General features: G+C 30.3%; 1 protein-coding gene across 1 annotated transcript; it reads right to left on the bottom strand.

Annotated features, from left to right (window-relative positions):
- Positions 1–338: 338 nt before the first annotated feature.
- Positions 339–12,535, bottom strand: LOC107437212 (uncharacterized). The gene is made up of 7 exons (XM_043043139.3): positions 12,175–12,535; positions 10,183–10,492; positions 8,834–8,875; positions 8,566–8,747; positions 6,518–6,601; positions 5,428–5,519; positions 339–2,457 (listed from the first exon to the last, which is right to left on the bottom strand). The coding sequence occupies exons 1-6, from the start codon at positions 12,466–12,468 to the stop codon at positions 5,460–5,462; spliced, it is 972 nt and encodes a 323-aa protein (XP_042899073.2). The 5' UTR covers positions 12,469–12,535; the 3' UTR covers positions 339–2,457; positions 5,428–5,459.

The following is a 12,535-nucleotide window of genomic DNA, read 5'->3' as shown; positions in this document are numbered from 1 at the left end:
TGCGAATATGAAGAAATATATTAATGAAATTTAGACATTAATCATGTGATATTACAACAATTTGTTGAATGAAGAGATTGTCTATGTCCATTGTAAATGATTTTGTAGTCAAAACGATATTCCACGACATTAGCTTTTTTAAACTCTTATTTTCACTTACGCAACTTTGATATTTTTTGACGGACACATGCGCATTTCACCAGAATTGACGCATGCACAGTAAGAGTGCACATGCGCATTTACTTCAAATCTAAAGCTTAAGAAAATTTGCGAAATCTCCCTATTCAGAAATATCTTGAATACATAGCTTGCATATTTCACAATTGATGGCAGCAGAGTTTTGAATTAAAAAATATATATTTTTCAAAGTAAAAGATGAAAAGAGACACAATGTAAAATAAACAATAAATTCTACAAGAAAAAACAATATAGAAACTGTAACTAAAATGTATAAAAATCAGGAGAATTTTAATTAAACCACTAGACCATGAGAAACTGGCAAAATTCAGTAGAGTTAGTAGCTATGCAATCACATTTTATCAAGTGAATGTTCAGTACAGTAGTACAGTATAATTGCTACGCAAGAAGAAAAAAATGGATGGTTACATTTCTCTTGCCTGAATGATGACTATTATGTTTAAGGTTGCTGCAAGTTTAGCCTGCCTTAAAAAACTCAAATAAAATATTTAAATTTGTGGCTATGAATTGCATTAGAATGCAACTAACAAAAGCATTAAAAATTCAAAACATTTCTGTGAAAATTTGCTGATTTGCAGTTATCTTAAGCTGTTATTTCTTAGAACTCTTTAAATTCATTTCTTATTACTTTGGTTAAAATTAACATCATTTGTGCAAATTAGCAGGATAGCAGTTATACATTGTTTAAAGCTAACTCCATTACTGAGATTGATAGCAATTCGAATAGATGTATTTAAGTGAAGTGTTCGATAATTATAATTAATATAATATAACATTTTTACATATTTACAATACTTAATTTAACATTTTTACATAGATACATACAAGAATCATAATACATTTATGATTCTTGTTATGAAGAATTTTAAGTTATCTAATGCTGCAATACTTGTTAAAAATTATTAAAACTTAAATTAGCATTAAGCTGGCATTGAGTAAATATGTTTGTCATATTTAAGTTTACTTTTTAAATTAAAAAATAATACTTTCGAGATTCAAGCTCAAATACTTTTTTAATTAAGAAATATTTGCACTTTGGTCTAATTGTGTTCAGAAAAAAAGAATTTTTAATAAATTTTGAAAAGTGATAGTCTACACATTATAACAAACTCAGACAAAAATGTTGTAAATAAATCGATTACAGTTTTTGACATATTTATATAAACAATTGTACATTAACCATAAGATGGTTGGTATATACAGGGCACATAGCCAAATATTTGAACAAAAAATAAACTCTTAAGCACTCCAAAAATATTAAACTTTTTATTTAAAAAAATATATATATGTAAGGGAATACTTCAGTTGAATGAATTGTGAAAACATTAAATAGAAGTGTGAAATCGCTTTTTGCATAAATCATGGCAAAAACAGATATAATAAAAAAAATCTCATTTTGGAAAAGGGAACATTAAGGACTTTTTAGAAACACCCAATGAAAAAAAGCACCTATAAGGGCCTTTAACAAAAGAAAATAAGCACCTTCATGTACTTTTTAAAACGCGAGGCATGCTGCATACAGAAAGTAGCCTTTTAACCTTAATTCCTTCTACATACATAATAAGTTTTTTTAATGTACATATAATGAATGATTTAGTAAATCAAGGAGAAATCTCATGAAATTGTTCATTTGGATACAGCAATGAAGGGGTAAGAACCTTATATGATACAGATTATGAGTAATTACAGATGTCACTAATTCAAAAAGTGAATCAAGTACTGAGCATGATGATAGAAAAAGATTTACCAAAAAATAAATTGGCGCATGTTATTTTTTTTTGATACAGAAATTTTTTTCCAAATGAACACTTTTAATGATTTAACTTTTAAAAGCTAGTACTATAAATAAACCAAAGAAAAATTAAATTATTTATTTGAATGAAGTAAAAATATGAAAAGACATAGGGTCCTTTTGATATTATAATAAAGAACTTTCTCTGGTTATAAAATACAAATTTTATGTGAAAACACTTGAGAAGATGCTTTCGTACAGTTTAAATAGATGATTTTTTAATGTTATAGCTTCATTCATAGACTTTCTTTTTTAAGTAATCTGTTTGGCCAACTAATAAGAATATTATAACAAAAAAAACTAGAATGAAAAATAAAATAATTATATTTATACATACATGCATAAAGTAATTTTATAAACATTAACATCAAAAATACTGAAGAATGATCTAAAACAAAATAGATATGAGAAATATTAAATGCATATAGGATCTTCTTCAATGAACATCAACACAAAGAGACACCATCCTAGAGAAGAAAATACATTTAGTAACAAATAGAAGGAAAATTTTAAATTTAAAAAAAAACGTCGTTGCTCATAATAAAATTGACAAATTAAACAAATTAAAAAAAACTATAGCAACTAATGTAAAATTTCTATCGGTTTGTCAACACTAATTATGAATACGTAACTAACATAGGGATATGTTCAGTACTGAATATTATGTTAGAAAAAAAAACTTACGAGAAAACAACGTACTCAGATTCAGAGCGTGTGCATTTTAAGACAAGTTGCACTCAGGAGTTAATTACCTAGACTAGTTTAGTTCTCCAGTTATGTTTGTCTTCTAAAAGTAGCGAAGTAATGACTACATTTCGAAAATAGGTGGTAGTTAACTGCAAAGAAACTAGCGTTTTCGATCACTGGCTGTAGCTTAGGGCATCGAGAACTGTCGATGGTGTTACAAGTCAATATACACTCTATAACAAAAAAATCGACACACCAAGAAGGAGTTGTCCGATTGAAACGAAAATTAGTGGATAGGAAGACAATGTACAGAATAGTAAATGATTAAAATTTTAGAACAATTGAATAATTTATTGCAGAGTTACAGTAACAAGTTCAATAAGGTGTTGGCCCGCCTCTAGCCTGGATACAAGCTGCCACACGGCGTGACATAGACCGATAAAGCTCCCGGATGGTCTCTTGCGGAATTTCCTACCAAATTCGATCCAATTGTCGAGCGAGATCATCAACATTCCGTGCCAGATGCAATCGCCTTCCCATCATATCCCAGACATGCTCGATGGGAGAGAGATCTGGTGATCTGGCAGGCTAAGGAAGAGTTTGACAAGCTTGCAGATAGTTCATAGCAACACGTGCCGTATGTGGTCTGGCATTGTCCTGCTGAAATACCAGCCCAGGGCGCTGCAAAAGGAACGGTAGCAAAACAGGTCTTTGGATGTCGTCGAAGCACCGCTGTGCAGTAAGTGTACCTCTAATGATGACCAAAGGGGTCCGGCTGTCAAAGGTAATGGCACCCCAGACCATAATGCCTTGTTGAGGGCCGGTGTGGCGTGCAATAGTGAAGGCAGGATCCTTCCTCTGCCCTGTGCGTCTCCAAACACTTCTTCGATGATCGTCAGGACACAGTTGGAAGCGAGATTCGTCGCTAAAGACTATACGTCTCCAGTCGGCATCATTCCAGCCTAATCGAGCGTAGATTTTGCGCGTCTTAGTGCGTCGTTTTTTTTTTGTTATAGAGTGTATATTTAAAGAAGACACTAGCTCTTGTTGTTTGATCTGAATTTTAGAATTATGTTTCTCACGGGTGTAATTTGTTGGTCACGTTTCTCTGCAGTCTTAAAAAGCATCTATTTATGATCTGTAACTGTAACAAACTTTTGCAATATTCCTTAATCGCTTCCCCTACCAATTTTTTTGAAGGAAAAAAAATGCAAAAAATCAACATAGTTTATTTATTGAATTAATAAATACAAGAAACTAAAACAAAACATAATACACAAGTTCGAAGTTGAAATTTTAATTTTTCTGTGAGTAAAAAAAATTTTATGTGTAATTTACCATCAGTTTACTATCCCAAATTAACTCGGGCAGATGAAAAAAGTTAAATATTAGTGTTATTATATGTTTATAATCTGAAAAGTCATCTGCATTACTTTCACTTTCGCTCACAAGCGCCATTTTTTTAATTCTTTCTTCTATGTAAAATCATCAACCATCGTATATACCAGGGGTGGCCAAACTTCTTGATAGTCAAGCCATTCTTCAAAATTTGTAATTTTTCGCGAGCCGCAATTAAATACACATTTAAAAGGTATGCAAAAAAGGTATTGAAAAAATTTTTTTTTCATAAATTACATTTATTGAAAACATATAAGTAAAAGTACAAAATATGTGTATTGAATTTAAATATTAAAAATTAAACACATTTATTTTACTTCTCTTGATAATTCTTTAAAATTTGGTGAATAATTGGTGACAGCACTTCTCAGTATTTCTGTGAGATGCTGGTTATTGTATACTGATCGGTGTTTGGATTTCATGAATTTTAAAGTGGAATAAAATGATTCACATAAGTACGTTGTTCCGAATATTGAAATAATTCGACTGGCAGCCTTTTTTAAATCAGGATATTTCGATTCTGCTACAAATTTCCAAAATTCAGTGATCGACGTCGACTTATATTTTCATTGTAGAGCTTGATCTTCCTGCATCTCTATTAATTCTAATTTTCCAGATCCTTTTTGTGTCATAATTGTATTAGAAATGGAAAACTTACCTTGAATTGAACAACGTTGCACTTAGTCTTTCATATTTGTTCTCAGTAATTTAAAAGACATTTTGAAACAAATACGAAACGATAATAATTTTTTAAAATATAATAGCACGAACATGGTTGGTTGTTCATTTACGTCGCACTAGAGCTGCACAATGGGCTGTTGGCGACGGTCTGGGAAACATCCCTCTGGATGATCCGAAGACATGCCATCACAATTTTGATCCTCTGTAGAGGGGATGGCACCCCCGCTTCGGTAGCCCGACGACCTGCACGCGAAGTCGAGCACGAACATGAAAAGGAAACTACATTTATCGGGAGCCACAAATAATCCTTCAAAGAGCCGCTTGTGGCTCGCGAGCTGCAGGTTGGCCACCTATATACAATATATAGGTGGTTGGCCACTTATATGCAGGCTGGCCACTGGTATATACAATTGTACAATACAGGTCTGCAGTCCCGCAAATGGCAAAACTGAAGAAAAAAAAATTGGCAAACTTCCTATCAGAGCAGATTATTATTATTTTCAGTTTTGCTTCCGGCCGAATGAAAAGGTGATAAAACAAAACGTATTGACGAATTTTGCTATGCCCGGGTTTACTCGGGAAAATAAATATTTGCAATATATCCATCATACTCGAGTTCACTCGGGATAATCAGGGAATCAGTTAAGTGGAGAGAAAAAAGTTATACAAACCATTTTTCTATAAACTTTTCTCAATACAAAGTTCATAGTCTTTCAATTTCAGAAAGTTGCTCATTAAAACTCTTATAAAAGGCTTCTTCTTTCTGAAAAGGCATTTAAAAAAAGGTTGTTTAAGCAGAGTGAAATAAACACCGTGTGATTGAAACCATACAGGATATCTGCTGCATTTTAGATTTTCAAATTCATGACTTTTCATGTTTAATTCCAAGAATTTTTCATGACTTAACGAAGTTATTATTTTCTCCGACAAAAACACAACAATAAATTTAAAATAAATTGATAAAATAAATAAATAATAACAAAAATTCTGAAATCACAGAAATTTACAAGATAATTCGCTCTAGAAATGATGTTTTTTCTTTCATTTTTGAAAGAACACTATAATTTTTAAAGAACTTGATTAAAATATTTTACATTTAAATAAAATATGACTGTGAGTGAGGATTTTGTTTCAAATGCAGATATTTGGAACACCATGGAATTGGGGGGGGGGGAATTCCATTTTAAAAATAAGGTTATTCGGTGACCTAATTCTATGACTTTCCATGATTTTTTCAAAAAAAAATAGTTAAAATCATGACAAATTTTGTTCAATACCGAAATTCATTAATTCATTTTGTTGAGGAAAGGGAGTAGATAAAGAAACAGTTTTGTTTAATGATAGCTCCTTTTCATCTGAAAATATTTTAAGTTTTACTAGTTTTGACATTGAGAAGTCTAATTTTGGTAAAATTTATTTTCAAGTACATAAAAGTAATTTTGGAACAAAAATAAAAAAATCAATGATATAGGGACAAAATGCCAAATATTAAGACAAATAGCATATTTTTTATCAGGAATATCAGGACGATGACAAAAATTATTATAATGCATTAAATTGATTTTCAATTATTAGAATGTCTTTATAAAACAATTTCTCAACTTGGTAGTACAGTAATTAGAGCAACAAAAAAAAGGTGTTTCTAAAAAAAAAAAATTATATTTAGAATATTTTTTGACAAAAAACTTTGTGATCTTATTATAAATGACACCATTGGAAAATTTTACACTGCATTATAACAAAATTGAATACTTCACTTACATGTTTAAGCAATACTTCTGCAGCTCTAAGTGCACTCTTAAGCTGCATGTTCTCTGTTAGCAGTAAGTTGATTTCATCGGCAGGCTAAGAATCCAATAAAGAAAGAATAATTATTTTGGAGACGTTCAAAAAGTACATACATCCCGAAGGGGGAGGGGATTTCCTATTTTGTACGGTTTTGTACGATGGGGAGGGGGGAGGTATTATACAAAGTACGTACATTATAAGCATACACCAAATTTAAATTTGACTTTTTCCTACACACTCCTTTAATAAATATTTAATTTTATTTAAAACATAATTTTTTTAATTCTTATGAAAAAGGGGGTAGACTAATAAAATGTACGTACTCTAAGCGGGGGGAGTAAGACCTTATGTACGGTAATGTACGAAGGGGGGGGTCAAAATTTCTCCATTTTTGTGTACGTACTTTTTGAACGGCCTCTATAGAGAGAAAAAATTTAAATAGTTTTAATTAAAAAAGAAGGTAAAATTTTTTACCATTCAGTGACACAGAAAATAAAAAAAACATATCCTAAACTCATGAATAAGTGCAAAAAAAAGAAGCTAAAAACAAAAAATTTAAATGCTTCTAGAAATAAAAACACATTTTCAAAGGTGACTTAGCTGAAAATAATTCAGTTAAAAGAGTTCAGAAAATCAGTCATAACAATTTGTAAGAATAAGCGAAACCACATAAATAATAATAGTAATTTGGAAGTAAAATAAAGCTTTGATTCAACAATATTAAAGATATAAAAATAAATTAGCATGCTGAAAGGAAGTTAAAACAACACATGTTTTATTTAATTTGTTGAAAGCTGAAAATAATAAAAATTTGAATTTGTTAAAAAAAAAAAAAAAATTCAAACAATTTGTAAAATATAAAATACAAGAGTTTTTAAAGTGGAACAAAAAACACATCTTAAACAATTGAACTGAAATACAAATTAATGAATCAACTAGATTACTAGGCTGAAAAAAATTTAGAAACATTTTTGTTTTTTAGTAAATAGTTCAGAATTGTTACTAAGCTGAACAGCTAATCTAATGAAATCAAAAAAAAAAACAAAAAAAAAAAAAGAAGAAAAATAAAAAAGAAAGCATATTTCGGATTTTAAATAAAGTTCTACCCAGGGGCCTTCTGAGGGGCCTCAAAAATTAGTAAAAATTTACTTAATTACTTAAATTAGACTTAAGTCTAGTAAAAGGTGGGCTAGCTTTGCGTTTGTGTTAGTACTAAATATATAATTCAGCTAATCTCAGTGACTTTCAGCAAAAATCACTGATCTCAATTGTTTGTGGTCACCAAACTATTTTTATTTTGATATAGCATTGTTTTGTTGTTTCATATTTGCTGTTGTTGTTAATTTACGTCGCACTAGAGCTGCACAATGGGCTATTGGCGACGGTCTGGGAAACATCCCGGAGGATGATCCGAAGGCATGCCATCACAATTTTGATCCTCTGCGGAGGGGATGGCACCCCTGTTTCGGTAGCTCGACGACCTGCGCGCGAAGTCGAGCACTTTACGGTAGCACAGTTTAACGAGGACCAATACCGCACACCCTTGGTCCCTAAGCAGACTGATCCAAGTGGTCACCCACCCGCACACTGACTGCAGCCAGTGATGCTTGACTTCGGTGATCTGCTGGGAGCCGTGTCTTAACGATCAGTCCACTGCGGGACATTTCATATTTGCCTTTAATTTATATATGCGTAAACTTTATCTTAGAAAAATATTCTTCAATTGCCTACTTTCAAAATTTCTTAGAATGTTTCTTTTGAATTACGCAGTTCAATAGATTCTTTTTTATTGTTAGGACTACTCTTCAGTAATTTAGTTTTAAATTATTTTGTAAGGGGCCCGAAAAATTTGGTAGGCCTTGGGCCTGAATTTGTCTTGATCGGTCCCTGGTTCTACCAATTAATAAAATTAAATTTATGTTTTTCTGTTTTTAAACAAAGATGCTAAAGCTGATACACCAAAGGAGAACAATTAAAAAAGTGAATAAAGAAACAAAATAAAAGCTGAAAACATTTCATACCATCTCATTGTCTAAGAACATTTCATACCATCTCATTTTCTTTTTTCTTTTTCCATCAGTTTTCTCATGAGCGATTCTTCTTTGTTCAGCTATTTCATGAGCAATTCTTCTTCGTTCAGCTATTTCATGAGCGATTCTTCTTTGTTCAGCTATTTCCTGCCAATATGCTTGACTTGGTTTTTCTAAAAAATATAGTTGATTGTTGAAATAAATTAAGCGGAACGGACATCCACACAAAAAAAAATTAAGAATAGACAAAACATATTACCAGATGTTAAGAGCTGAATAATGTCCTCTGAAATGCAGTTTCCTGAAAAATAAGAACTATGAAACATCTGTAAAATTAATTTTGTTTTTTTCAAATTTAAATAACTGTGTAGTAAATCAACGATTCTCAACCTTTTTAGATGTTCAGACAATCAATTTAGCAAAAAAAAAAAAAAAAAAAAAAAACAATAATAAATGAAAAAAAAAAGCTTTGAGGCTCATTGACTCATAGGGGTCATGACCCCCCCAAAATTGAAAGAAAAAATAAAAATAATAATTTTTTTAATAGTTTACAAAAGAAATAAAATATTTTAAAAATTATTTAAGGGGGAACATACACCAAGGTAGGTCGAAAAAATTGAATTTTTTTTTCTCCATCTAATTATGTCACTGCTTCAAGAATCACTGTTTGTCACTGTTTCAAGAATCTGTATAAACTGAGAGATATGAGAGCTGTATGAACTGTGCACGGATCCTCCATTGATTCATACAAAAGAGCCTGACTCATACCTTGATTCAAGCCTGAGAAAATACTTTGGGGGCCTGAGTTCCATTAATTGGACACAAAAGCTTGAGACTCAGGCCTAGGGAGGCAGAAATTCTCAGAGCCAAATATTTCACCAAAGCATAGTTTTCCCTTCGTTTTTTTTAAAATTTCTCACCAACTTATATGATTAGTAAATTAAATCACATTTCGTAACAATAAGTTTTCGTAATAATACGTTTTTTAAAATATTTTTTTAAGATAAAGTGTTTATATCGTTAATATTTTTTGATAACATTTTTTTAAATAAGGAATAAAAATTATTTGATTTTACTTGATTTTTACATGAATAAACTAGCATGTGTGTTGAATATATTAGAATTTATGGTAGGTATGAACAAATTTAAGGAATTCAAATTAGTAGACAAATTGATATATACTAATTTGTGTGACATTTAACATAAGAAAAACTATCTTATTGTACTCTTGTCTATCAAGGCAGTCCACGTTCGTTCTTGTAAGAGTTTTGCAAGGATTATTTTCTGTTCTATTATTTTACAGGGGAAAATCTTGCTAAGTGAATTTATTTTTTTTACAATAAAAATTTTATAGAATTTTTTTATAGCACTTTTTTCTTTAAAGTAGACATAAATTTCCTCTGGACTGCCTAAATTTCTCGAACTTTATTTGTGTGATCAAACATATTCGACATCCCAGCTCATTCTTAAAGCCTAAGAGTTGGCAAGACTGCAATCAGCAAGTCCTTCTCCTAAGTGGACCATTATTTTGGTTCTAATGGTAATAGCAAGGTTTCACTGCATAAACTGCTAAATATATAAATACAAGACATAGTATAAATAACTAACCCAAATCTTGAGCAGCCGAATCATTTGATATATCACTAGTGCTAGCAAAAGAATAAAGGCTAGTTTCAAGTCTAGACTGATTGAGTGTAACTGTTGCTTGCAAATCTTCTTTCTGAGTACAAGCTTTAGATACAGCTTCTTTCTTGGTTACTGTCTTGGACAGTTTTTTAGGTTTATTTACCCTTCCAACATTTTTACTCTTGGAATGCTTAGCAGGACAACTTTTGCAGCGCTTAGCAGGAGTCTTTTTTACAGCGCTCAACTTTTTACTTTTAATGTTTTCATTAGTATCAATGGCTTCCTTGTTTACCTAACAATAAATAAAGAGGATTAAAGTAACTATAAAAAAAGATAAAGCATGGTTGGTTACAGTAACTATTATTCTAGATACAAATAAGCAATTATAAATATTTTTTACATTGATGAGTAAGCATTAAAAATTATTTTGAATTTTAGAAATTTTAACTAAAAATATAAGTGTTGCTTCAAAATAATTAAGATAAAGAATCTTTTTCTTGTTTTTTTTCTTTTTAAATTGTCATGTATTATTTATTAATACTAATATGCTATGCATAGCATATGTACAGTGCGGGGAAAAAAAAAGACCACTCTGGATAACTTTCGATCTAATGATCAGATCTTCATGCTCTAGGTAGGACTCAATCTTGATGCCTCGAGGGGGTGACAACAGGGCCGGATTACCCATTAGGCTAGACTAGGCCATGGCCTAGGGACCCCTTAAAAAAAATTTTTTTTTGAAAATAAATTTAAAAAAATTAAGAGAAACAATAATTTCAAAAAAAAATTTTTTTTTCAAATATATATTAATAAAATACGATAATTTTTTAGTTCCTATTTAACAAAATAAAGCAAAACTTTATTTATTATTTTTTATCTTAATTTCAAATTTGCTTTTTAAATGAAAAGATATATAAATACCTTTATATTTGAATAAATAAAAAATATACGAGAAAAAAATTTAATCTAAGGGACCCAAAAATTTTAATGGCCTAGGGCCCCGCTTGCGCTTAATCCGGCCCTGGGTGACAAGTTACAAAACTGTATTATTACTGTAACACATCAATAGATTTGTAAAGGATAATTAAAAAAAAATTACCCCAAAAGTTAATACATACTAAAGCTAAAAAGAAAATAAAGTATTAATGAAAATTACAGCTAGGCACAGAGTTGATCTGCAAAATAAAATCTATTAAGTGGAACTTTATAATATGGGACTTTATAATATGTATATAATTATGGAATATAACATAATTATGGAACTTTATAATACTTTATAATATATAAAGTGAAATCTAAATCTTCAATCTACTAAGGTTAATTTTCATACATTCACAAAAACAGAACTCTGGTGGAAAAGAAAACCCTAACATAATTTTAGATTAAAAAAACTATTTAGTTTCTCAAAAACAAGGCTCTTTAAAATAAGTTTATACAAACCACCAGTTTTTGCAATTTTTCACAAAAAAAAGAATAACTTTTTAAAAAAGTTTAAAACAAATTTTGATGATAAAAGACATGAAGTTTGATAAAAGACTACAATGCTATGACTTTAAAAAATTAAAAATTATACTCTTATGAAGTATTTTGCTAAAAAACAGTTAAGATAATTAAAAAAAAGCGATAAAAACTATAGATAGATTAAATGAGGGGAGAGAAGGACACATGTAATGGTTAGAGGTGGCACTCATCAAAAATCTCAAAACTAAAACTATTTTTATGGTTAAAACATTTTTTGGGGGGGGGGGACATTCTTCTTTGTATTCTGTACCCCCCGTACAGAATACAAAGAAGAATTTAATTTTTAAAAAAACGTTAATCAAAAACAAAATTCAACAACAGTAGGTATTAAATGAAACCCAAATAAAGTTAACAAAACAATTAAAAACAAATTAACAAGTTAGGAAAGGAAATTTCGTAGTTGTATAAGGGATTATTGTAATAGTTGTAGTATATGGAAATCATTATAAATACTTTTTCTCCTTTTTTCATTTTAGTCGATCCTTTGAATTTCACTGATGATCGTTGCAATTCCTGGAAAATCCTTCTAGTCATCATCTGAAAAATCAAATAATTGCTATTTAGTATGGAATAATTGATGAAAAATATAAGTAAACGTTTTAAGACATTCTGGCACGATGTGACCACATGTATCAATATCTCATTCCACATTAAGCTCAGTGATTTTATTTCTCCTCCACTCCAGTTAAACATAAATTGGCAAGCCCACACAGAAGCTGACATGAAAAGCAATTTATGTTCTACCATGTTCTGCCCCCTCCTCACACCCCATTCAAAATCACTGAATTGATAAACATGTGCAGTTGTACTACTT

Source organism: Parasteatoda tepidariorum, chromosome 2 (assembly GCF_982258835.1).
Source record: "Parasteatoda tepidariorum strain Cologne lab strain chromosome 2, Ptep-v5.0, whole genome shotgun sequence".
NCBI lineage: Eukaryota > Metazoa > Arthropoda > Arachnida > Araneae > Theridiidae > Parasteatoda > Parasteatoda tepidariorum.
This window is presented reverse-complemented; position numbering and strand designations above follow the sequence as displayed.

Bases quoted from the DNA above. Each gene is read 5' to 3' on its own strand.
- LOC107437212 (XM_043043139.3), bottom strand. From the start codon at position 12,468: ATGGTAGAACATAAATTGCTTTTCATGTCAGCTTCTGTGTGGGCTTGC. The intron at 10,493-12,174 runs GTATTTATAATG...ATTTATTGTTAG, and splicing joins AAATGAAAAAAGGAGAAAAA to GTAAACAAGGAAGCCATTGA. The intron at 8,748-8,833 runs GTAATATGTTTT...TATATTTTTTAG, and splicing joins TATTCAGCTCTTAACATCTG to AAAAACCAAGTCAAGCATAT.